Genomic DNA, 26782 nt, shown 5'->3' with positions numbered 1-26782 from the left:
GTGTTTTTCGTTTCGCTTTTTTATTCTTATTCAATACTATCATTAGGATTATATTCCAATTCTAACGCGCGAGTGTTCATCCTTATCCTGATGTAGGCATAGGGAATGTAAGCCACTGTCATGTAGGGTCTGGATGTAAGGATCTTTCATATTCGTACTTCGTATTATGTATTGTGCTTATTTGTCTAGTATCTAAAAAAGTAAAAGGATTAATCGTCCAATTGCACTTCGGGAATTCTAAATACAAAATCTGAAACCAAAACATAATAAAACTTAATTTAATTTTTCAATGTTAACCTCACGCCCATGTCCATTATGGCATCAACTTCTAGTTCAACTTTTCAGTGAACTTGGGTTTTTGCGTCAAACGTCCGGTAGATGGTTGACCGTTTTGGCGCCAACTGCAATCCAAAATGCGTCCGCATTACGTGATAGAAGCGTTGGCTTAAAGGCTCCGCTGAACAGTTTGCGAAAGAACAAGATTGTGAGACGATGGATCGGATTTTTCGGTGGATTTGGATCGGCCAAATTCGTTGATCGTTGCGTTACAAAAATGAAAACTTTGATCAATAAGTGAATGCGTAAACACTCGGCTATAGTGACACAGTGAATTGTATCATTTTGTACTTCGTCTTGGAGGGGGGAGGGGATAGAGCAGTCGGTATTAAAAAAAAAATAACTTTGACGAGTGCTACACCGAGTTCGAGTGTCTTTCACTTGTTTCGAACGTCCCAAAGGATTGATTATCATTCAGGCAGCTCTTATCTCTATAACAAACACACTTCCCGCAGCGCACCAGTGAAAAATTTGATTGTTTCTTCTGCATCACGTGTTCTCGGTTGTTTGGCTGTTTTCTTTCTTTTTCTTTTAAGCAATGGTTCGACTGGAACTGTCAAGTTCCGACCTAAAAACGGAAATAACAGCCGACTGAAGGAAGAACGAAGAAAAGCGAAAACAAGACGTTTATTGTTTTGAAATAATTACACCGTGTCGTCCTTCATGTTTCTTTGATTTATTGCATGTGCATTATGACCGTGTGCCTTGGTTTTGATGATTTATGTCGATGATAATCACGTGCCTTTGCGGATATAATTCTGCGGCTGCCGTGGGCTGCTGCCATACATTTGATAAACTTCCCTTTGCCGCCGCCAGTGCACCCCACGCATATATATAAATAAATATATATATATATAGTATATATATGTTATTTGATGGTCATACAAGAAAGTGCAGCTCGCTATATGAATACATCTTCTCCGTTTGGTTATTGTTCAATCGTTTTTTTTCCTTTGATGCCGTCGTGATGAAAAGAGAAAATACACGTCTATTTACTATGCATAAAGGGTGCAGTTTGCAGTTCTATGCAATAAGATATATTCACGATAGCTAAAAGAAATAAAAAATAATACAATAATTATAAGTGAAATAGTCGAATGTTTTAACAGCCATTAGCAAATCGTGTTTGATTTTTTATTTATTTATTTATTTACTTTTTGTTACAAGTAATACCGGCAACGCCGGATACCACTGAAGACCAGTCAAAACGGTCAAGAACAGGTCAAAACCTTTCAGCTCGTGAGCTGAACTCACCTTATATGTTTCTTGCGTTTTGATGGACCAAGTGCTTTTTCTAGCCAAAGAAATTTTGAATAAGAACGATAATTAAGAAATAAGGCTACATTATGGTTAAAGAACAGTATCGGGAAACTGATGTTATCAGGAAGATGTAAGTTACAAATTTTCAACCACCTTTAGTTTCCATAAAATTTTAAACTAGAAGTTGTATTTGAGATCAGGAAAAACTTGATATATATCTAACTTGTTCTTGCAACTGTAGAGCCAAAGTAAGCTTTGGAATTGTGAACCCTCAGCAAATACAACAGCAAGCCCATATGCAAGTTGTAGCACAAAGTTTGTACAATTGTGATTCTTCCCGAACACCTGTGCAATATGGAATGCTCGATAGGCCAATGGTATATTAATACCCCATAAATTCAAATCATGTATGATATTTTACATCACTTTTTTCCTTTATATTAACGGTGAATTATCTGGCATCCCTCTAAACATGCAGCCAAAAAAGGCATCATGTGATATTGTTCAACGTCTTCAAGGCAAACAGGGACGTTTTCGTGGAAATCTTTCAGAAGAGTGGGTCGATTTCTCGGGTAGAACGGTCATTTCACCCGATCCAAATTTGCGGATCGATCAAGTGGGAGTTCCAGAATTGGTTGCCAAAATTTTGACTTTCCCTACTCGTGTGAACGAAGCAAACATTGAGCTCATGAGGAAGTTGGTAAAAATGGAGCAGACGTCTATCCCGGCGCCAATTATCTTCAAGAGAAAGACTCAGATGTCAAAACGTTCTTGAAAGATGAAAACCGCGATAGAATAGCCCGCAATCTGAAGGTAAACCATATCCTAAAATTTGCCGAATGTATTAGAAAACTTTAAAATAAATTTAAATGAACCATTTCCTTTTTTTTTTCTTAGTTAGGTGATTTGATTGAAAGGCATATGATGGATGAAGATATAGTTCTTTTCAATCGCCAACCATCTTTGCACAAGATATCTATTATGTGCCACAGGGCAAAGGTTTTACCCCATCGTACTTTCCGCTTTAATGAATGCGTCTGTACGCCCTACAATGCACATTTTGATGGAGATGAAATGAATCTCTATTTTCCCCAAACAGAAGAAGCCCGAGCTGAAGCTTGGATACTTATGGGAAATAAGTCCAATTTAGTGACACCACGCAATGGCGAATTGTTGATAGCAGCAATTCAGGTAATGATTTCACAATTTTATTCATAACGTGGTATAATGTCATTCCTGTAAATATTAATAGGATTTCATCACCGGGGCGTATCTACTGACTTTAAAGGATGCATTCTTTGATCGAGCCAAAACCTGTCAAATGGTCGCATCAATGCTAACGGGTACTTATTGTACTTAATCCTATACAATTGGTAGATTTCGTTAATATTTTCCTTGCAGCTCATGAGGTGAATATGGTCATCAAGCTTCCTCCTCCTTGCATTCAAAAACCTGGCTCTTTGGTCAGGAAAACAGATTTTTAGCCTGTTTCTACGACCTAACCCTGGAGATCCAATTAAAGTCAATTTGAAAACCAAAGGGAAAGATTATTCGACAAAAAATGAGGAGTTGTGCACCAACGACGGATTTCTTTTGGTTCGGAATTCCGAGGTGCTAGCCGGTAGCGTCGATAAATCTACAATTGGCTCCGGTTCAAAAATGAACATATTTTACGTGTTACTACGTGACTACGGAGTGGATTTCGCCATCCAGGCTATGTGGAAACTCGGTCGTGTAGCTTCTTATTACATGATGAACCGAGGATTTTCCATCGGCATTGGAGATGTTACACCTGGTAATGGTTTTTCATGGCGTTTGTTTTGTTTTCTAATTTTAATCATTCATTTGTCATGTCAGGCAAAACGTTGCTGAAAGAGAAGCAAGTACTTTTGGACAATGGTTACGCGAAGTGCGACGAATACGTTCGTCTTCTCACCATAGGTCAACTGCCTTGCCTTCCTGGTTGCAATAAAGAAGAGTCATTAGAATCAAAAATATTAAAAGGTATCATCATATTATCCGTTCCTATTAAGACATCTGTTAAAAGTGCCAATTCTTGAGTAGAACTTTCTGGAATTCGTGACCAGGCCGGAGAGGTTTGTAAAAAAGAGTTGCATCCAAGCAATAGCCCGTTAGTCATGTCCAAAAGCGGGTCCAAAGGATCCTTCATTAATATATCCCAAATGATTGCCTGTGTCGGCCAGCAAGCTTTGAATGGCAAACGAGTTCCTAATGGTTTCGAAGATCGTAGTTTGCCACACTTTAAGCGGCATTCCAAGATCCCCGCTGCTAAAGGATTTGTTTCAAACAGTTTCTATTCGGGGTTGACGCCTACAGAATTCTTTTTCCACGCAATGGATGGACATGAGGGTCTAGTAGATACTGCCGTAAAGACTGCCGAGACTGGGTAAACTTTTCACGTTAACGTTTAGTGCCGAAAACATTTACCTTTATGGCTTTTTTTCAAAGGTACATGCAACGACGACTTGTTGAGTTGTTGGAAGATCTGTGTTGCCAATACGATTCGACCGTAAGAAATTCTACCGGTGAGATCATACAGTTTGTTTATGGAGGCGATGGTTTGGACCCCACCTACATGGAAGCCAAAGATCGCCCTGTGGATTTTCAAAGAGCTCTTGTTCACATCAAAGCAGCGTCCCCTTATGCCGATGAAGATCCGTTAGATGACATTGAATTACAACAAGCTTTTGATACTATTATGGAGAAGGATGCCTTCAAATCACTTGGGGTCGACTTCAAACATGAACTTAGGTAACCCAATGCGTTTACAAATCAACAAAACATTTTTAATGCTATTATTTCATGTTCCCAGAATTTTTGTGGAGGATCAAGTCAGACGTATCCGTAAGGTACGGGAGCGTTATAAGATGGAAGGTCGGCCACTATTACCTGTAGAAAAACACTTGGAGCGCATAACCGATGGTCAACTACGAGAGTTCTGCGAATTTTCCAAAGAGAAGTATCATGGTGCAAAAATTGAGCCGGGTACAGTAGCATACGTTTATAGTTCTCTCGTAAATAGATGGCCAAATAATTGTTCTTGGCATACATAGGCACCGCTGTCGGAGCCCTTTGCGCGCAGAGCATTGGCGAACCGGGTACTCAAATGACATTAAAGACTTGTCACTTCGCTGGTGTGGCATCCATGAACATCACACAGGGAGTTCCTAGGTAAGAAAGAATTTTTTTTAAGACATAAAAATTAATAATACTGTCTTCGTTTCCCGGTCATCTTCAGGATTAAGGAAATCATTAACGCCTCAAAGGCCATTAGTACACCAGTTATCTCCACCCAACTCCTAATTGACAACGACCCAGAATATGCGCGACGAGTAAAAGGAAGGATAGAAAAAACCATTCTCGGAGAAGTAAATTTAGAAAAATGTTTTTCCGTTAGTTTTTCACTTTTGTCGTTTTAAGGTGACGGAATATTTCGAAGAAGTATATCTGCCTGATGACTGCTACATGTTGATTAAACTAGACGTGAACCGAATCCGCTTGCTGAAACTTGAGGTGGATGCAAATTCTATCCAGCGGAGGTAAATTAATAATTTTCCGATGTACAAAATTTGAACTAACTTTGGTTTAAAATTTTTTTATTTATTTTCTTTTTGTTTTCAATTTTCAGCCTCTGTACGTGTAAGCTGGGAATAAAACCAGCTTTCATCAAAGTCATCAGTGAAACAATAGTCATTGTTAAGCCCGCTCCATCTGTAAAATCGTCAATGTATCATGTGATGCAGTTCCTCAAGGAACAATTGCCTAAGGTCGTTATAAAGGTACGTTACAATTTCGGTAACCAAAACTGCCTTTCAACTTGCACCCTGCTTCAGGGCTTACCAACTGTTAGCCGAGCTGTTATCAACATCGACGGTACAAGGAAACCGCCCAGGTATTCTTTGCTTGTAGAGGGTGACAATATGCGCGAAGTGATGGCGACCTACGGCGTTCAAGGAACATCAACGACTTCTAACAATATCTTGGAAGTCTTTAGCACCCTAGGAATTGAAGCTGCCAAGTAAGACAGTTTATCTTCCTTAATAATAACAAATTTAGTAACTATTTACAAAATAATTTAGGGCAACAATTGCCAAAGAAATTCAGTATACTATGGAAAGTCATGGCATGAGTGTCGATCGCCGACATGTTGCCTTGCTATCCGATCTAATGAGTTGTCGTGGTGAAATCTTGGGTATCACCAGGGATGGTTTGGGTAAAATGAAGGAGTCCATTTTGATGTTGGCGTCGGTAAAAGCTTGCAATAGGCTTTTTCAGAGTTAATATTCTATTTTTTTTTTCCCGTGGTTTTACTCTAGTTTAAGAGAGCTTCTGATCATTTATTCGATGCATCTTATTATGGCCAAGAACACGAAATCACTGGCGTAAGCGAGTGCATCATTATGGGAATACCAATGTCGATTGGAACAGGAGCTTTCAAGCTACTGCATAAAACGGGGAATACTGTTCCGCCAAAACGAATGCCACTCATTTTTGATGTACCAGAATATCACTTACCAGAGGTATAAACTATCAAGTTAACAATCATGGAATCTCAGTGTTAAGTTTAACGAGGAACTGTTGAATTTTAAATTAAACTTTGTTTTCTTAGTACGGGAGTCGCATTTGATTAAGCCACCAATGTAACAGCTGGTAATGAAAATGTGTCCCTGTTGGTGTATTTACGTTTCTTTTTTTTTTTGTTTTTTTTTTTTTTTTCTTTTTCCTCTTTTCTAAATTGCGTCCTTAAAATATTTTAAAGCCGAAGCCCTTTTGAAATGGCACGCAATATTTAGGCAATTTTTCGTGTGGCTGAATGCCGCAAAAAATAGTTAAATTATTTCATTGGCATCTGCAAGATGTTTGAGGAGGATCGAATTCCGAAAAACAATCGAATGAAAAAAAAAACAAAAAAAAAAACAAGCTTTAGATTTCTGTTGTCGTGTAACGTGGCTGTGTATGTTGTGATGCTTGCTTTTCGGCTTAGAAAAAAATGTCCATGTTCCATGATTTTTCCATGTTTGTTTTGTCTTTTTTGTAAAAAATTCAAAAATTCCTGTTTTCTATTTTTGTGTTTTTTACAAATACACAACGTTTTCTGAACTCTATTTTGTACTACGGCAATTGTTTATTTCGACACTAAAAGCGTTATTGCCACCACAGGCAACTTGCAGGTCGGAAAAACGAAAAAGGAAAAAAAAAAACGAAAAAGGAAAAAAAAAAACGAAAAAGGAAAAAAAACGAAGTCGGTTCTGGTCACCTCTCCATTTTGTAATCCGCTTTTGCTGCAATAACAAAGAAAACACGAACCAAATCGTCAAGCAAATCGCTTCAGTGGTTGTATCAAAATGATCCGAAACGGCGGTAAGAAAGAAATACAAGACAGCAAAAAAGTTTCCCGTCCTTACGTTAAATACCTGTTTATAACTAGATGAAACTCATACAATCAAGAAATACTCGAGTCAAGCAGCGTTTCTCCGTAAATCATTTTAAACTTAGATATAATTGTTATTACGATTCGTTATTACTGTTATTCAAGTTTTAAAGAATCGAAAAATATTATTTGACAAGACTATTTCCCACTGAAATTGCATATTTTCACTTAAACAGTGACAGCATTTTTTTAAACTTTCAAACAGTTCATCATTCTTTAATTGAAATGTAGTTTTTTTTAATTTTAATGAAACATGCAAACAGTGACTCTTTGCACATTGCTTGACTTTTTATTCACTGAAATAGTATTTGACAAGTCTAGGTGCCTTCACCAAGGTTTTAACGATTATCAAGTTTTAATTGAATGAGATCATACTTCATTTTAACCATTTAATTTTAATGAAACATGCAACTCTAATGCACATTGCTTGACTTTTTATTCACTGAGATCCATAGTAAGGTTGGCAAGTCTAGGTGGACCTTCACCAAGGTCACGATTAAAGTTTGGCCCATTGACAGTAAAGGAGTCTATATCACTGTCTTCTGCTTCACGACTTTCGCTGTCATCATCTTCATGTTCCTCCTCATCTTCTTCATCTTCATCTTCGTCTACAGGCTGTACATGCCAAAATAAAAACAAATATAAGACTAAAAACAAAAGAAGAATATGATAAATTGATTATAAAAAAGAGAAACCTCTGACGACGTCTTTCCAATAGGCAACATATCACTGTTCTTCGTAGCTACTGAGTTCAGCTGCATGGTATTTTAACATAATAAAGAAAAACAATTATAAAACTAAATTCACTAACCACATATACAGATCTGAAGACAATTTAATGACTATCACGAAATACAAAGGGGAAAGCATCCATACCCACATTTGGTGTTCTTGTTCCAACTGGGTCAATTCGTTTTCCCCATCAACTATTAACAAGGAAACAGTAAAACGCGAATGGTTCCCAGCTTTTTCATGCTGTTTCCAACAAATTCCCAAAGGTAATGGTAAATACTTAAAACTAATGAAATTTGATTATCAATATCAACCGTGCTTAATTGCACACAGAAATTAAATGATAATTTGGAATTTATCTTCAAAGGATTGCAGCCTAGGCGTTTTCATCACTATCGCGCTGATAGGGTTACGTTGTTATCGCTGATGTGAACTCGACTTCAAGCGACCAAGGATCACTCTTATCTCATATATCTCGTATTTCATTGTCTCTTCGACTATAACACAGAGGTTTGAGCAGTCTAACGAGGAAAGAATCGAAGTTCGTATTTATTCCATTGCTTGTACGCCATTTTTTTATTTTTTACCTTAGCCACTAAACGTATTGTTTCACGTTTTATTAGGCATTTTATAACGGCCCCTCGCTTAAGTAGAGAAGGTCAACTAGAATGATCAGACGAAATGAGCCGACGTTCTGATTGAAAGGTTGCTACTTCCCAGCACTTTGTAATTTCATTTCAAATTTTAATAACAGTCAACCTCCATCTCTTTAAAATGTACTTTTGTTTTTTGTCTAGCAATCTATACGGCATCCAGTCCAGCAAATTTGCATAGAACTGCTTTGACACTTCGAAAAATACCTTGGAATGGCACCTCTTCAGGTAACAGAATAAGACGATGGTTCGTTTAAAATTCAAGGGACATTCAACACCACCGAGTACGAGAAGTCAAGCCAAGGTGGGGGGGATTTCATTTCAAACACATTTCGGGAATACTTTCCATTCATCTTTCTCTGGCGTCCGAACAGCCAGGACCATACCGTGTGAATGCGAAAACCCCCACCTGGTTTTGAATTTGTGATCCAACTCTCCCTGTCACCGCGTTGCGTTTGCTGCAAGGATAGTTACGGCAAGCGAACTGCTGTTTGGGCCAACGTCAACGCAGGACAGACGTTCGTTTTGAAGCCATGCTCTCCGAGTCGATGGATGGAAGTCCGTTAAAATGCCCGCTACTATCTCCACGTTTGGAATTGGAACAAATGGAAATTCCTTGCACCGTTTGGATCCACTTTTCAAGAACTGCTGGCGAGATTAACGCACAGATCCAATTCACTCATTTCTTCGTCAATCAGTTGAACTGCGATGTTACATTCCATTTCGACACACCCGAACAAGACGAGCAAATCGGCGCCTATTTTGCTAGCTATTTTGTCAGCCAGGAGTCCCGCCATCGATGCCTTGTTCCAGGACAGAATACAATATGCGATCACGAGAGAAGTTTGCATCAAAGATATCGAACCAAACATTTTTAAACAAAGTAACAACAATTATAACACATGTTTAGTGTTATACCAAATGCACAGACACGTCATGGGATCTGGATTTTCTTACGTTTGACGAGGCCCGTCAGTTGCACGGGGCCAGCGGGTGGTGTGCGGGACCGTTCGGACTATATGTCGTTAAAGGTTTCTGTTATCCTTCAGGCTAAATGTGCATGTCCCATCTAAAGAACTCTGTTTTTATTTTCTTGAACGCGGATAACGGGAAATGGTTTGTGAATGGTGAAGTAACAAGGCAGCGTTAGATGGCGCAACGTGTCAAAGACTCATGCTCAGCTCCCGTTGGTTACCTAACGGTACATTCGGTGTAATTGCTCAAAGGGTAAGCTGACCAACAGATGGACACTTTAAATAAACCAACGGGTATACCGTTTTAACAAACAAATAGTTTTGTTTTGTTTGTTTTTAACTTCCGAAATGGGAAGGATCAGCAAGGGAAATAAAACAGCGGGATTCACGAACGCTGAACAGCTGACTCGCTTGATGCATTTGACCGGCAACGGTACGCTTTAGTAAAATGGAGTCATCTATCAGGCAGAGATAAATCACACGATTTATTCATATTTAGTAATTTATTTATTTAGTTATTTAGAACGAATGAAATGGATTGAATTCCATAGCCTATTGTTCCGCGTAACGTTCAAACGAGTCACGATCCGTGATTGCACCACTTTCAGTTTCTGTTGTAGCAATTTTTTTCTATTAAATTTTTTCCAACATAAATAAAATTGTGTATAATAAGTAAAATAGCAATTTCCGAATACAGTTCATTTTTATAATCGTCAATATCGCACACCGTGTTTGCGAAATTCAACTGCCAAGGTCGATTGACGCCAAAATGAGATGCAGCTGGTTTCGATCATCTATGGGGCACTATAAAAGACTTGATGAAACAGCATATGGTTGTAGATGTAAGTTAGATATTAATTAGATGTAAGTTAGATGTAAGAAAAAAAAAAGTCGGGACAGTTGATCGAGTGATAGCAACCAGCAACAGTTGCATTCGAAATTAAGTTCGAATGCAATGTTCCGACTTTTTTTTTTTTGGGGGGGGGGGGGGGGGGGGCTCTCTCGGCCTATACGGGCAACAAAGGAGCACGGCAATGGCCAGTTCCAGACCACATTTAGCCGTGATTATTTTTTGAAACTGATTATCATTTGAACTTGCTGCGTTGCTTATTATACAAAATCTCATTTATGCTAGAAAAAATTTGCAAAAAATTTAAATACGCTTTGATTCGAGCCGCCTTTGTTCGATTGTTGCATTTCTAGGAATCGCCCAATGCTTGAGGTGCACACGATCGGGAGTTTCAAACAATAGTTAACCATTTCAATAGTCCCACGCAATTTTTTATTTAGCATAACACACCAACGTCTTGGGCTAATATCGAACAGCGCGGCTCCCTTTCTCCAAAACAATTACAGTCCATACACACGTCCCGCACATTCACGCCTGCGTGAAACGGATGTGTGCATAGGGAACTGTGGGTTAAGCAAGCACGTACAGAGGCAGAAAACGTTTGTTCTTTAAATAGCCACTTAAATTACGGGGACACCTGCGTTATGAAAGCGGACAGCGTTGTTGTTTTAACCGCGTGCGTATACACACGTCGTGTTAATCACATACCGACACTTGCTAATGCAGGGACATCCCGCGGTACGCAAGAAAGAACAGTGATCGATCAAAATATTACGTAGGTCGTCGGACGCGGTGCACAGAGGGTGTCAAAGACCCGGAAATGTCACCACCAGATCGGCTGTGCATGTTTAAACACGTGAGGTTTGTTATCGGCTACACGATTGATGTCCACTGGGCATCAGGTCGATCCAATTGGCCAACGTTTCGAAGAGAGGACTCGTTGTACGAAGCAAAAAGAACCACAAAAAATGAAACGATTTGTTACCTTCAACAAAAAACAATAGGATTCAAAAATGTGATGTACCTGTTGGCTGTGGGACCAATCGGCGATACATAAAAAGGGCAAAGAGCGACCGATGTGAGTAACAGAAAGTACGAAAGCGTCTGAGAAGGCAGGTTGCTATCTATCACTCATTTTCAGTTTTGAAGTACATTTTGCAGGTGATTATCGTTTAGTTGATCACGACGTTGGTGGTCGATGGACAGCGGACGCCCACCTACACCGAGTCGAGAACAATCAGCACGACAATTGATTTCACAAGTAACGTAAGTTTTTTGCAAAAAAAAAAACGAATTGACGAAACAATCATCCGTTGATTGATCATTTTTGTTCATATCCATTCAAGTTGATCTGCGTAAAACTGGTGAACGTAACAGGAAGATGTCGCCAACGGTGAAGATTCGCCATTTAGCAGCACGTCCTCCTGATGATGAATGGGCCACTCTATCCGCTGACAAACGAGTTCTACCATCCGCTTACACAATTCATGCCAACACAAACATTACGGTATAAATGAATTCCAAAACAATTCAGTTGCAATATCAAAATCAACCGACATCGTTGTACAGCGTCGAAGCAACGCCTTTGTTTACATCACCTGATTGGCCGAACGATCGTTCATTCCACTTACCCACGCACGACGAGTCATGGATGCCGAGAACATCATCCATCAGGAGGAAACAGCCGGGCTATTTCTCCAAAATAGGCAATGCATTTTTCAATCCAGCGACTTCCGTCAACGTCACCATCACACGTAAACACGTTAATTAACTTCATTTTAATTTCATTCATATTTTTGATTGCGTAACAGACGTTGTGTCTAGGACGGCAGTGACAAGGACGGCCAGTTTCTTCTTAATGGGCTGTACTCGTCAAAAAGTAACGTAGTCCGTTTCCCTACGTGATGTCCACCATCAACGGACGAACGCAAATTGTTCCATTTTCCAGTTCGATGGCACAATAAAAAGAAGAAGAAAGATCCGATCGTGGCCACCGTAACGAGGACATCCATCTCCCCAGTTTTAACGCCGTCACCGTTTCCTTTCGCTGTTTGCGCCCGCTAGACGATGATCGTCAAAATTGGGTATACAAATTTAAATTTTATTTATATCGTTTCGCGGCGAACGTTTTTTTTTTTAAATAAAAGAGTATTAATTTAGCCTGAGCCTATCATTGCGCGTTCTCTATAAGAATCATAGCGGAATGTTTATAGAAAATCGGAACAGGCTGTATTTAAATTGAATGTTTTTAGGGGATCAGCTACGTTTGCGTATATGCTGATATGTGAGGGGGGGGGGGGGTGGATCGTCTATTTCGATTGCGCAACAACTACTGTTGGGAGCGGTCAACAGACGAAGAAAAAGACGGGCAAATAATTCTGGCGTTTTTCACTTAACAGAAAGAAACAACATTCGGCATAATATGCGCTAACTGTATACTTAGCGTTTGGGTCAGAATGCGCATATTCAAATGCGACCACCTGGGGTAACGTCGTCTTCTTGTTTAAAAAAAAAAAAAAGAAAACACGCTGGCAAATGTTTGAACGCGTGTCTTTTCTTTAGTTGCTCAGACGCCACGGTAGTTTACAATTGGTTCCAGTTAATAGCGCGTGATTGTCTTCGCATTTGCATATAAGCAAAACGCGCAAAAATGATTGTCATTTGCCACGACGGACAGCGCAACTTTCACAATTAATAACACTTTAGTCGCTCAGTGTAATAGCTGGGAGTGGCGTACGTTGTTGTGTAGTACTCTGGCGCTTTTGTGGTGTAGTATTTGGAGGATTCAGTTTGGTAGTAGGTTGGAGCTGAGTAATACTTCTGTGCCCCGGTGTAGTAGTTAGGACTGGCATAGGTTGTTGTGTAGTATACTGGAGCTTCAGTGTAATAATTTTGTGCAGCACACGTTGTTTTGTAGTACTCGGGAGCCTTCGTAGTGTAGTATTCTGTGGCCTCAGTTTTTTAATACGTGGGGGCCTTAGCGTAGTAAGCTGGAGCTGCGTAAGTGGTAGTGTAATAAGACGGGGCAGCATAAGTTGTGGTGTAGTTAGTAGGTTCCACGCAGTAACTTTGGGCAGCGTAAGACTTCGGGTTTCAGTGTAGTAGGTCGTCTCATCGTAATAATATGGGGAAGCTGTGGCGTAGTATGTTGGAGCTACGTAGTACTTGGGCGCCTCTGTAGTGGTAGTAAGACACAGTTGTTGCGTAACTTGGAGCTGAGTAACATTTTGAGGTCTCAGTGTAGTAAGCCGGGGAAGCATAAGCTGTCGCGTCAGAGGCCAGGTCAGGCATTTGTGGTATAGTGGGTGGGAGTTACGGTGTAGTAACTTGGAGTGGCATATGTTGTTGCGTAATACACTGGCGCTTCTGTGTAATAGCTCGGTGCGGAGTAGTATTTCGAGGCCTCCGTACAGTAAGTTGGAGAAGCATATGTGGTGGTGTAGTATTCAAGTTCCTTGGTGCTGTAATGTTTGGGCGCATCGCTGTAGTAAGTAGGGGCCACATATGTTGTGGTGTAGTACTCGGCCGCCTTTGTAACGTAGTACGGCGCAGCAGTGGTTGTCTGGCATGAATAACTACCGTATCCATAAGATGAAGCCATTGGCACACCTAAGGTCGATCCAGTCATCAGGAAGACGACAGCTGGTAGCAGCATACTGCCATAGTAACCTGACGAAAAACAAAAACATTAATTTTCATAATTCCATTATGACATTGAAGTTCTTAAAACAAAAATAAAGAAGCACTTCGCCTCGTTCAAACATCAATTTTATCAACAATTGCATCATCACATTAACTAAAATCATTAAACAAGTTGAAGTGTGTACATTACTCATGATTGCAGGTCGGAACTGTAACACACTAACTCTGGTATTGGTATTTGAAAGACTGCTAGTAGTACACAGTGTCAGAGCTGCTCACTCGGCTAACCTCTACCGTCGATTTGACCTCGTTTTATACGGTTTCCTATCATCCTGATTCTTCTTTTGAGCCCAAACAATCCATCTGTTCATCCTGACATAACAACCACTATTCCTACCCTACCTGTCACCGCACCTATCGTATGTATTTTCAAATATCGAACAAAAATATAATTATCTTCCCCATCCCAATGAACTATTGTTATTCCATTGAATGAAGCACCAAGCAAAAACTAATGTGGATCCAGATGTCGTACTGGCAATTATGAAATTATTTCATACCTGATCACGATTTTTTCTCCAGATCTTAGAACCAACTGAAAAGAAGGCACCTGTTGTTTAAAAATTTTCAAACGTTTCAACAGTAGAGTCAATATTTCTATTTTATTTCTTACAAAATGAACTTTGTTACGTCCAGCATTGTTGCAAAGGTGTGTATATGTATTTACTAGTACTATTTACTGCTACTTTCAGCTGATGTCACGATGGGGATCATATGGTACAGCAATATGATCCGGGCCAAGATCGTGACAGTTCTGGAGGATACTAGCATGTCAGTCAAGTGCTTTGCGCAACCATTTTTACTATTTTCCTAATAACTAAAATCAAAACTGGCAAACCGAAACTTCTATCTCTGCCGAATATTTGAGCATTACCTTAACATAGGCATTTTCAGATTGAAACTAGGAAATAGCCATTAGCGTTGTAAATGCAAACTGAAAAAAAAATCACATTTCATTCTGCTATATTGAACTACCAACGGAAAGATAAATGGATTTTAACCACATCAACTACACAATGCCGTAGGGCTAACATAACGAATCAATGCGACTCAACTGAATATATAAATTGCGAGCATATCTATAAATACCAATTGTATACTGTGTTCAGCAATTACAATGTTGTACAAACACATACTAAAAACGCCTTCATCCGCTTTATGTAATAAAGACTAAAAACAAATAGATTCGGCAACGACATTATAGCTGTATTCAACATTTTATTTATAAATCACATTCGTTTAGACTAGTTAATGCATAAATACACGGCAGGGAAATATTCATCTTGGAACGAGGACTGCAAATAAAACAAAATCTAATTCTCCTATCATCGAACATGATGGACGACGTTGGAGCTGAATAGTACTCCTGTGCCTCGGTGTAGTAGCTAGGACTGGCATAGGTTGTTGTGTAGTATGCTGGAGCTTCAGTGTAATAAATTGGTGCGGCATACGTTATGGTCTAGTTCTCGGACGCCTTTGTAGTGTAGTATTGAGGGGCCCCAGTCTTGTAATACATGGGGGCCTCAGTGTAGTAAGCTGGAGCTGCGTAAGTGGTTGTACAATACTCAGTTTTCTTCGTGTAATACTCTGGAGCAGCAGTAGTCTAGTATTCAGCGGTCTTTGTGCTGTAGTAGTGTGGAGCTTCGGTGTAGTAAACCGGAGCAGCATAAGTAGTAGAATAGTTCTTGGTGGGCTCGGTATAGTAATTTGGCGAAGCATACGTTGTTCTGTACTCGGTAGCCTTTGTAGCGTAGTACTGCGAAGCCTCAGTGTAATAAGAAGGAGCGGCGTAGGTGGTAGTGTAGTACTTCGGGGCTTCTGCATAGTAGCTTGGTGCAGCATACAATAATAATCTAGGATAATAGTAATACACACATAATCTAGGATTTGAGGAAAAATGGAAAAGCGAGAAGGCCTTCTCACTTTTGCAATTTTGGCAAAATTTTAGATTTCGCTTTAAATACGTGGTTTCGATGCAGAATTGAACGGGCATCACGAATATGAGGGTTGTTTTCTCGTGGAACTCATAGTGTTTTAATAAAACGTAAAAAACGGGGAAGTTGGGTTTAAAAAAATAAGCCCGACTTTATCTTTAAATTACGATTATTTCAAAAACGGCTTACTTGAAAATAAAACAAATGGTTTTTTCTGAATCCGCGTTAAAATAGGGTTATACTGTGGGATTTTCATCGCATTCCGAGAGATTTCGATTTTTTCCGATTTTGACAAAAGTGAGAAGGCCTTCTCTCTTAGCAATTTTGACAAAATGTTAGATTTCGCTTTAAATACATGGTTTCGATGCAGAATTGAACGGGGATCACGATTGTGAGGATTGTGTTCTCGTGGGACTCAAAGTTTTTTAATAAAACGTAAAAAACGGTAAAGTTGGGTTAAAAAATAAGCCCGCGCTTATATTGTCGGGCTTAAAATTTTTTCCTATTAAAAAATAATAGCATTGAATCTAGATAACTATAGATGATTCTGATTAAAAATTACTCAAGGAACATGAAAATGGAATTTGTCTTTACGTAGAGTTTATACTTTTGGAGTAATCTAAAATATGAAATAAATGTGTGTGCGAAACGAAACCATTACTAGCGCGCCAGTACGCTACAGCGCTAGCGTGAAACATCAAACTTCTTTGATTATTCAACGTTTGCATATGTATTTTATGTATATACTTGCATGCATATGCATATGTATTATACCTGAACATGTAGACTCAATCTTTAACGCATAACCCAAAAGGTAACTAACGTTCAAAAAATCCTTTGTGGAATATTCATGGTGACAACTGAATGGATTGTAATTACGAACAACCATTATCAACTAGACTTGATAAGTCCTGGGAATGTGGCATAAGGTCATTGTTTTCCAAAGCGGAAATTTAGAAACCGTGATTGTTAAAGTATTATGGCCCAACAGACGCGATGAGCTGCATGCAGGGCTACTTATACGTTTGGATATGAATGCAAAAAATAAATAATGACAAACCTACATTAGCTTTAACTTACTTTCCCTTCACAACTAGAATAGCACCAAGCCAATGCATGAATGCACTAGTGCCAAAATCGGCCGCAAGGTGATATGGAGTATTCTTGCATGTCATTAACGGTGCGGATGCCACGCCCTAATTCGTGAGTGCTACATAATAATTGAAAATTTTAAACATTTACTCAAGTGTTTTGTTTATAATTACCTTGGATGTTGTTTATCACTATTTTCTGAATACAGTTCATTTATTACATTGTGCAATAGTTTCACTGAATTTAAATGAGAATTAGTTTAAGACGGAAAATGCCCGCTAGCGTTATCAACATGGTTTGGGGTCGTCATTCACGGTATATAATAGTTGCGTGAACATCTTTAACGTAGCGGCACTTGAACAATGACTGGGTATGGTACCCTCCCAATGTTGGGAACTAGTACCAAGAGTCTGTAAGCAATTACAACTCGAAACGTCAAGCGTTGGTATGATGATGATGGCACCCACAATGATTGGTCCACCAATCATTGGCCCCCATTCCAATGCAGAACTGAATAGAGATGTAAGAGCTATCAGCTGATGCGAGATGGGGATCATATAGTACAGCAATATGATCTCCATCGGGGCAGGTCTGGAGGATACTAGTATGTCAGTCAAGTGCTTAGCGCAACCTTTTTGGCTATTTTTTCAATAATTAAAATAAAAACTGTCAAACCGAAACTCCTATCTCTGCCGAATATTTAAGCATTTCCTTAACATATAAAAATCTAAGGGCGAAATGAGGAAATAGCCATTAGCTGTTGTTGTAGTTTGCTTCATTTAGGCACACAATTACACAGGGACATTACACAAAACACCGACATACAAAATATCAAATGACATAATACATACACATAATACTATATACAACAATACAATCGCGAAGGGAAGCCAGCTTTCCAGCAAAGCTCCTTCTTAAGGACTTACACGAGGGCGGCCAGCCAACGGCAGAGCCCCTCTTTACGTCCTGTCGGACGTCGGGCCAAATCCCGAGTCCCAGACTGAATAAAACAGAGGCCAGAGGTCGACTAGGTTCGACATGACCTCTAGGGGTGGAAGGGTGACAAACATGGTTATGACGTCAAACACAAGATGGCAGCACAAATCAAAATACAACAGACGAAAGAGGGCAATAGTTGTAACAGTCGGCCTTTCCTGACTCGAAGTTTGCCAATGATACAAAAATATAACATTTTGAAAACTTCGAAATCATACACGAAAAATTCGGGAAAAGTGTCCTCTTCAAGGTTCCCAAGGTGATCGCTAACAGGTTCTGTTGTTGAACGTTGCAACTCGATCACCTTCTGGACTTCTTTCGTCCGATGTCAGCAACTACTACTTCCAGACAGCATTCTCAAAGGGGTAGACCAAGATGGCGGCGCCAAGGCAAGTCGAAATTGTCTCCACGCACGCGGCACGCGGGTCCTGTAGGTTCATATGTTCGGCCATGTAGGCGACTTTGTAAAAGTCGTTCGATGGCCTGTTGAGATCCCTCTTCTGACACCAAATGTTACAGTTTCTTCATTTATACCAACAAACTGACACATTTATACATACAAAACACATTATTCAAGACACGTACACGACACTATAACACAGACATTCAACAAAGCCATTCAACACAATTCATACACACACATACAACAAGGCATTCAACACAATTATACACACAATACTTACAACACATATACTAATTTACACTCACGTCGCGAAGGGAAGCCAGCAATCCAGCAAAGCTCCTTCTTAAGGACTAACGCGAGGGCGGCCAGCCAACGGCAGAGCCCCCTCTTAACGTCCTGTCGGATCTCGGGCCAAATCCCGAGTCCCAGAGTAAGTGAAAGAGAGGCCTGAGGTCGACTCCCGTTCGACCTGACCTCTATGGAAAAGGAAGTGAAGTAACAAAGTTGGGGACAGATGGCAGCACTTGGAACACATGACAGACAAAAGAGGGCAATAATTGCAACACTGTGTAAATGCAAACTGGAAAAAATATTTACATTTCATTTTGCTATTCAATTAAATAGCGAAAGATAAATACATTTTAAACACAACAACTTGTGGAAGTTAGTCCACAACTCAACAATGCTTGTGGACTAACGCAATGAATAAATGCGACTTTGTGCTAAGCGACTGTATAAATAAATTCATTGCAATTTTACGAAGAACCATGATATATTTCCCACAAAGGTCATAATGCACAAGTCTGTTCAGAAATTACGATGTTGTACGAACACTAATTAAAATCGCCTTCATCCGCTTTATGTAATTAAAACTAAAAACACGTAGATTGAGTAACGACATAATAGCTGTATTCAATATTTCAGGTATAAACCAAATGCGTATGGGGCGACTAGTTATTGCATAAACACAATGCAGGAAAATACTCATTTTGGAACGAGGGCAGCCAATAATAAAACAAGATCTAATTATTTTTAACTATTGAGCTTGACGGACAACGTATTTTTACGATTAATAATACCTGGGACGCTCAGTGTAATAGCTTGGTGCAGCATACGGTGTGGTGTAGTACTCGGGGGCCGTTGTAGTATAGTATTGGGGAGCCTCAGTGAAGTAAGATGGAGCTGCGTAAGTTGTGGTGTAGTATTCTGCTTTCTTGATGTAGTACTCCGAGGCTTTCGTCATGTAGTATTCAACAGCCTTGGTGGTGTAGTATTGCGGAGCCTCGGTGTAATAAGCCGGGGCAGCGTAGGTAGTGGCGTAGTACTTGGGGGTTTCGGAATAGTAGCTCGGAGCAGCATACGTTGTGGTGTAGTATTCAGGAGCCTTTGTAGTGTAGTATTGCGGAGCCTCAGTCTGGTAATACTTGGGAGCTGCAGTGTAGTAAGCCGGGGCAGTGTACGTTGTGGTGTAGTATTCAGCCTTCTGTGTGTAATACTCCGGGGCTTTAGTCGTGTAGTATTCAGGAGCCTTTGTGGTGTAGTATTCAGGAGCTTCGGTGTAATAAACTGGAGCAGCATACGTGGTGGTGTATTGTGGCGCCTCAGTCGGGTAGTAGCTTGGGGCTGAGTAATACTTGGTAGCTTCGGTGTAGTAAGCTGGAGCGGCGTACGTTGTGGTGTAGTACATGGGAGGCTCGGTATAGTAGCTTGGCGCAGCATATGTTGTGTACTCGGGAGCCTTTGTAGTGTAGTACTGAGGAGCCTCACTGTAATAGGCTGGAGCGGCGTAAGTCGTGGTATAGTATTCAGCAGCCTTCGTGGTGTAGTATTGAGGAGCCTCTGTGTGGTAAGACGGGGCAGCATAAGTTGTGGTGTAGTAGCTAGGTTCCACGTAGTACGAAGGAGCAGTCGTTGGGTAGTAACTTAGAGCAGCGTAAGACTTCGGGGCTTCAGCGTAGTATGCAGGCTCAGCATAGTAAGACGGGCCAGCTACGGGGTAGTATGTTGGAGCCACGTAGTACTTGGGCGCCTCTGTCGTGGTGTAGTACGACACAGTTGTTGTGTAGCTCGGAGCTGAGTAATATTTTGAGGCCTCAGTGTAGTAAGACGGAGAAGCGTAGGTTGTGGTGTAATACTCAGGGGCCTTTGTGGTATAGTAGGCGGGAGCTTCGGTGTAGTAGCTTTGAGTGGCGTACGTTGTTGTCTAATAATACACTGGCGCCTCTGTGTAATAGCTCGGTGCAGGGTAGTACTCGGGCTAATCTAGAAACAGGTGTCCAACTTGCCTGGACTGCCGGTTCAAATGCCACCCGATTCGGTATTGGTTGCAAGTACCAGTTAGATAACGACAGTGCAGTCCGCGCCAAGATCAATAACGCTTCCCAGCTTGGCCTTGGCTATCAGCAAAAACTCCGCCAGGGTACGTTGTAACTGAAAGTTAAATCATATTGAGGCTTATTCTTTTTCGTATTCAGGTGTTACCATTACCCTATCGTCAATGGTTGATCTGAAAAACTTCAACCAAGGAGGTCACAAAATTGGTATGGCGCTGGAATTGGAAGCCTAATTCAAGAAACGTGTTTTAGCTTCTCTTGCGCATTGTGCTAGTTTCTCATGTAACTTTAATCATTGGCAATTATAAGAACCCTAGAAATAAAGATCCGTTCCAGTAGTATTCAGTAGGTGATTAATTTGTCTGTCGGCAATGCGAGCTACAATTGCGCCTAATTTTACTTCTTTGGCGCTGGAGCTGGCTAAGTTGTTGAACAAAGTAAACTGACCTACTTCAATTGTATTTCTTTGGTGAGATTAGTTGGGCATTAGCATTTGAAGAACTAGAAGTGCATCTTTAAATGCCAGTGCCTGATCGAGAATACACAAGTAATGTCGATTGGAACCCATTTAAGTAGCATTCAACTTAATGACCGAACGGTTCGAAAGATGCTTGCTTTATATGCACATATTTTATTCAGCTTTTCATCGAGTTAATATTACACAACTGCAACAGTCAATATTGAATACACTAGTAAAATAAATTCAGATGTTCAAAGATTTTCTTTTTCATATTTCATAGTTCCTAAACTTTTCTAGGATGGAATTGTATGAACAATATTGTGAACCAATTTTAGGTGAAAGCTTACTTTGTTTCAGTTTTATTATCTCTGACTTGCTACTGCTTGATCGTAGCATTTTTTGTTCATGTTTTGGTATGGCCCAGTGGAGAACCTGTGTTAATTTTAATATTTCAATCTATTTTACTTTAAACCTACATAGAAAGACATCCTGATGTTGCACATATAATACTTACGGCAGTAGATCGTTTATTTATGACAATCCATTGCTTGTATGAAATTGTTATTCCACTTGTTTTCCATCTGCCATAATCATTTCGCTTTTCTGGGTCACAGAGCACCTCCTTAGCTTCCTGTTGGAATGACCAGAAATTAACTGTATCTATCACATTACTTGGTTAATGTGCAGAATCTATTTACCTGAAGTTTTTGAAACTGAGTAGTGGACTTGTCATATGGATTCTTATCAGGATGACAACGTAATACTCTGTGTTTGTATTAGGTTAATATTTGGTCAACCTATTTATGTATGAAGTGAATATAAAGAACTAAAAAAAAAGAACAAACAGCACAAATCTGACCGAAACTTACACTGGAGGAATCATCGCAAACTAATGTGTAGTAGTAGTCATCTTCCAGGCATCGCTCATTGAATGTAATTGCATCCATATCGTTAACCAAAAACAAGAGTACATATGGCAATACGGCAATCCGTTTTACCCAAATAAAAATAAAAAATATTGGGTTTTTTTTTCTATTTGACTTCTATCGCCATCTACCGGTCACATTTCTAGTTAATTGTCTATACACTGACCGAAAAAATTTTTAAGCCCGACTAAATATGCCCGACTTAATAAGCCCGACTTTCTGTTTTTTTACGGGTAATTCAAAAAATAGAAGTCTGATATAAAAACATACCCCATTTTCATGATCAGCGATTAATTTCGCATCGGAATACTGTATTTTTAATGAAATCTAGGATTTGAGGAAAAATGGAAAAGCGAGAAGGCCTTCTCACTTTTGCAATTTTGGCAAAATTTTAGATTTCGCTTTAAATACGTGGTTTCGATGCAGAATTGAACGGGCATCACGAATATGAGGGTTGTTTTCTCGTGGAACTCATAGTGTTTTAATAAAACGTAAAAAACGGGGAAGTTGGGTTTAAAAAAATAAGCCCGACTTTATCTTTAAATTACGATTATTTCAAAAACGGCTTACTTGAAAATAAAACAAATGGTTTTTTCTGAATCCGCGTTAAAATAGGGTTATACTGTGGGATTTTCATCGCATTCCGTGAGATTTCGATTTTTTCCGATTTTGACAAAAGTGAGAAGGCTATAGCCTTCTCTCTTAGCAATTTTGACAAAATGTTAGATTTCGCTTTAAATACATGGTTTCGATGCAGAATTGAACGGAGATCACGATTGTGAGGATTGTGTTCTCGTGGGACTCAAAGTTTTTTAATAAAACGTAAAAAACGATAAAGTTGGGTTAAAAAATAAGCCCGCGCTTATATTGTCGGGCTTAAAATTTTTTCCTATTAAAAAATAATAGCATTAAATCTAGATAACTATAGATGATTCTGATTAAAAATTACTCAAGGAACATGAAAATGGAATTTGTCTTTACGTAGAGTTTATACTTTTGGAGTAATCTAAAATATGAAATAAATGTGTGTGCGAAACGAAACCATTACTAGCGCGCCAGTACGCTACAGCGCTAGCGTGAAACATCAAACTTCTTTGATTATTCAACGTTTGCATATGTATTTTATGTATATACTTGCATGCATATGCATATGTATTATACCTGAACATGTAGACTCAATCTTTAACGCATAACCCAAAAGGTAACTAACGTTCAAAAAATCCTTTGTGGAATATTCATGGTGACAACTGAATGGATTGTAATTACGAACAACCATTATCAACTAGACTTGATAAGTCCTGGGAATGTGGCATAAGGTCATTGTTTTCCAAAGCGGAAATTTAGAAACCGTGATTGTTAAAGTATTATGGCCCAACAGACGCGATGAGCTGCATGCAGGGCTACTTATACGTTTGGATATGAATGCAAAAAATAAATAATGACAAACCTACATTAGCTTTAACTTACTTTCCCTTCACAACTAGAATAGCACCAAGCCAATGCATGAATGCACTAGTGCCAAAATCGGCCGCAAGGTGATATGGAGTATTCTTGCATGTCATTAACGGTGCGTGATGCCACGCCCTAATTCGTGAGTGCTACATAATAATTGAAAATTTTAAACATTTACTCAAGTGTTTTGTTTATAATTACCTTGGATGTTGTTTATCACTATTTTCTGAATACAGTTCATTTATTACATTGTGCAATAGTTTCACTGAATTTAAATGAGAATTAGTTTAAGACGGAAAATGCCCGCTAGCGTTATCAACATGGTTTGGGGTCGTCATTCACGGTATATAATAGTTGCGTGAACATCTTTAACGTAGCGGCACTTGAACAATGACTGGGTATGGTACCCTCCCAATGTTGGGAACTAGTACCAAGAGTCTGTAAGCAATTACAACTCGAAACGTCAAGCGTTGGTATGATGATGATGGCACCCACAATGATTGGTCCACCAATCATTGGCCCCCATTCCAATGCAGAACTGAATAGAGATGTAAGAGCTATCAGCTGATGCGAGATGGGGATCATATAGTACAGCAATATGATCTCCATCGGGGCAGGTCTGGAGGATACTAGTATGTCAGTCAAGTGCTTAGCGCAACCTTTTTGGCTATTTTTTCAATAATTAAAATAAAAACTGTCAAACCGAAACTCCTATCTCTGCCGAATATTTAAGCATTTCCTTAACATATAAAAATCTAAGGGCGAAATGAGGAAATAGCCATTATCTGGGCTGCTGCATTGCCTATCTGGTTGTACTTGGCGATCTCGGTCCAGAAATATTAATCAAAATAGGTGTAAATTACTCCTTGCAGTCAGCACGAATACTTATTCTTATGGCAGGTAAGCTCTCTACTGGATGCCAGTGATATTATTTCCATAAGGTTCTAAAATATATAACTTAATCATACACAGGAAATGGCATGTTCATCATATACCTCTGTGCCTCTTGAGAGATATTGAAACATTGGATGTAGTGTCAACAGTTTCTGTGGCTATGTAGTACATGTTATTGGTTTTGAAAGCATGTATATGATTCCCTGCCCTTAATTATGTTTTATGCATCCTTCTACATGAAGTATGCTACCAAAATAACAGTGCAGTTATGACAGATTTTTTTTTCAGTCCTTCTTTGAGGCTGGTGTCCAGGGCCTAACCGAAGGAATGTCTTCAAATATTGAAGTATGGAAAATGGGGGGTGTACTCCAATGCGTACCGATATTTTCCATGGCTTTATGATGCCAAACGTGAGTGGAAATATTTAAATTGACAAGGAGAATGCCAGATTTAATGATCAGCTTTTTAAATGCATAGGCAGGTGTTCGAAGTATACCAGAACCTTCCCTAAAAGCAATGGATCGAGTAATATCGACAGCCATTGATTTGTGCACTTTTATGTACATGGGGGTAGGAATAGCTGGCTACCTAGCCTTTGCGGATACGCATTTTACTGGCAAGTCAACATATTGTAAACTTTTTGCCTAGGAAAATCTGACGAATTTCATTGGGTCATATTTTGTCTCGACTAGGCAATATCCTCATAATTTTTGCGCCGTCTTTTGTAACTGACCTTATGAAAGTGGGATTCCTGCTATCGATTATCTTGAGCTTTCCGTCGTGTGTTTTGCCCTGCAGGACAAGCTTTCATTCATTAGTGTATGGAAAGGTAAAGCGTTAATTCATTGATGATGTAATCGTTATGCCAAAGTGTTTGCTTTTGTTTGTTTTTTAAGTTGAGGAATCCCTTCAGACGTCTGAAACTAGTGGCGGGATGTCAGGAGGAACAACCGGCTCACTTTCGGATTTCCGTTTCAAAATCCTGACATTCATAATCGTCACGGCAACCTTAATAATAGGTAAAGTTTATTGAAATCTAGTACAATAAGATGAAAAAGAAAATATAAATGTCGATTGGTGTCTGTTGGTATCTGCATTCCGAATGTCGAGTTCGTTTTAGGTCTGGTGGGTGCCACTTCAGGAACGGCAGTTTGTTGTGTTGCGCCTGCGTGGATTTATCTGCAAGTTGTCCCATCGACTTCTGGTGAACGCTGGATTGCCAAAGTGGGTCTTCGAAGAATTTTGTCACTCGCAATAACTAAAGAATTCTCCGTGCGTTAGGTACTGTTCGTGTGCGGATTGATTATTCTTCTTTTGGGCACCGCTGCCAATATTTATGCAGAGGAAGAATACTCGGAAACTCGCGCTGAGGTCATCATTCCGCCTAGTTTAAGGGAAATCGAAGCCAAATTTGACCTTCCGTTGCCTCAGTCATCGCCAGCAGTAGTCATGATGGACAACTTCAACAGACTTGGTGATAATTCCTTCAATGATCCTCTTAGCTTCAATAGGTCAGCATTCGGTTTGGGATTTCATTCCCAGATTATCGTTTAAGTTGTTGTGTTTTTCGTCTCGCTTTTTTATTCTTATTCAATACTATCATTAGGACAATTTGATCTACTACATAGATCTTTTATTTACTGGTTTTCGTTCATTTTCAGGAGAAAAAAACGAAGAATTGGGATCCAATAATGATGTAACAGCCGCGATTGAAGAATTAGCAATTTCAAATATTAGTCTGGCGGTTGTGCAATCGGCAGTTCCAGCAGTCCAGATACAAATAAACCGTTGCATTAATCCATAGAGAGAACTACCACAAGCTCCCACAGTGCACGTGTGCTTCCCCTCAACGTGAAGTGAAACAGGTGAAAACAATCGAGAGAAAAGTACCAAGATCAGTTTGGTGCTCAACCGATCTGATTGTGTGTGCAAAACTGTGTTATTCCTGTGTGAGCAATTACTGAAGTCAAAAGCGGACTTTCTACGTATAATCTGCGGTATTTACACCATAAGAAAGGAGACTAACAAATAGCATATCGAGATGAGATACATTGACTATATAATAATATTATGACTCAAGCTATAGAAGAGAGAATTCATGTGTGAATTTAGTCCAAGGTTGAGCATCGAACTGGGTTTCAACCTTAGTGTGTTGATACCCGCAGCCAGACGCTTTACAAATAAGCTATGATAGTTATACAGTCGCTGATCAGACTGGCAAATAGCATAGCAAGAAGAAAACATTGACTATACAAAATGATCGTGCGTTGATTCAAGGTATACGAGACTGAAATTATATGTGACTATAGCTCAATGGTTGAGTATCGGCAAGC

The 26782-nt window shown here is 39.6% G+C and overlaps 2 protein-coding genes, 2 long non-coding RNA genes and 3 pseudogenes across 5 annotated transcripts; 4 read left to right on the top strand and 3 right to left on the bottom strand.

Moving 5' to 3' along the window:
* The first annotated feature begins 1552 nt into the window (after nucleotides 1–1552).
* LOC130701599 (DNA-directed RNA polymerase III subunit RPC1-like) lies at nucleotides 1553–6613 on the top strand (annotated as a pseudogene).
* Nucleotides 6614–7442: 829 nt separating this feature from the next.
* Nucleotides 7443–8166, bottom strand: LOC130701610 (anaphase-promoting complex subunit 15B-like). Its single transcript, XM_057523564.2, has 3 exons — nucleotides 7925–8166; nucleotides 7744–7803; nucleotides 7443–7663 (listed from the first exon to the last, which is right to left on the bottom strand). The coding sequence occupies exons 1-3, from the start codon at nucleotides 7928–7930 to the stop codon at nucleotides 7484–7486; spliced, it is 246 nt and encodes an 81-aa protein (XP_057379547.1). The 5' UTR covers nucleotides 7931–8166; the 3' UTR covers nucleotides 7443–7483.
* Nucleotides 7659–8817, top strand: LOC130701616 (uncharacterized). 2 transcript variants are annotated; one of them, XR_009004122.2, is made up of 5 exons: nucleotides 7659–7810; nucleotides 7871–8046; nucleotides 8148–8321; nucleotides 8404–8506; nucleotides 8578–8817. It is a non-coding gene; the product is annotated as an uncharacterized LOC130701616 (long non-coding RNA). The 2 variants fall into 2 exon arrangements; XR_009004123.2 differs by having other exon boundaries at nucleotides 8148–8343.
* A 10622-nt stretch (nucleotides 8818–19439) lies between these two features.
* LOC130701584 (DNA-directed RNA polymerase II subunit RPB1-like) lies at nucleotides 19440–20641 on the bottom strand (annotated as a pseudogene).
* A 2-nt stretch (nucleotides 20642–20643) lies between these two features.
* On the top strand, nucleotides 20644–21018 carry LOC130701583 (voltage-dependent anion-selective channel-like; the record flags this gene model as incomplete). Its single annotated transcript, XM_057523541.2, has 2 exons — nucleotides 20644–20803; nucleotides 20859–21018. Coding segments are annotated over 2 exons (252 nt in total), but the record flags the coding sequence as incomplete, so codon positions are not given.
* Nucleotides 21019–21449: 431 nt separating this feature from the next.
* On the bottom strand, nucleotides 21450–22031 carry LOC130701605 (uncharacterized). The gene is made up of 3 exons (XR_009420960.1): nucleotides 21876–22031; nucleotides 21692–21808; nucleotides 21450–21609 (listed from the first exon to the last, which is right to left on the bottom strand). It is a non-coding gene; the product is annotated as an uncharacterized LOC130701605 (long non-coding RNA).
* A 119-nt stretch (nucleotides 22032–22150) lies between these two features.
* On the top strand, nucleotides 22151–26320 carry LOC130701582 (putative sodium-coupled neutral amino acid transporter 10; annotated as a pseudogene).
* The last annotated feature ends 462 nt before the right edge of the window (nucleotides 26321–26782 follow it).

The sequence above is a fragment of the Daphnia carinata genome, chromosome 1 (assembly GCF_022539665.2).
Source record: "Daphnia carinata strain CSIRO-1 chromosome 1, CSIRO_AGI_Dcar_HiC_V3, whole genome shotgun sequence".
Lineage (NCBI taxonomy): Eukaryota > Metazoa > Arthropoda > Branchiopoda > Diplostraca > Daphniidae > Daphnia > Daphnia carinata.
Note: the sequence above shows the minus strand (reverse complement) of the source record. Positions and strands in the feature narration are given on the sequence as shown.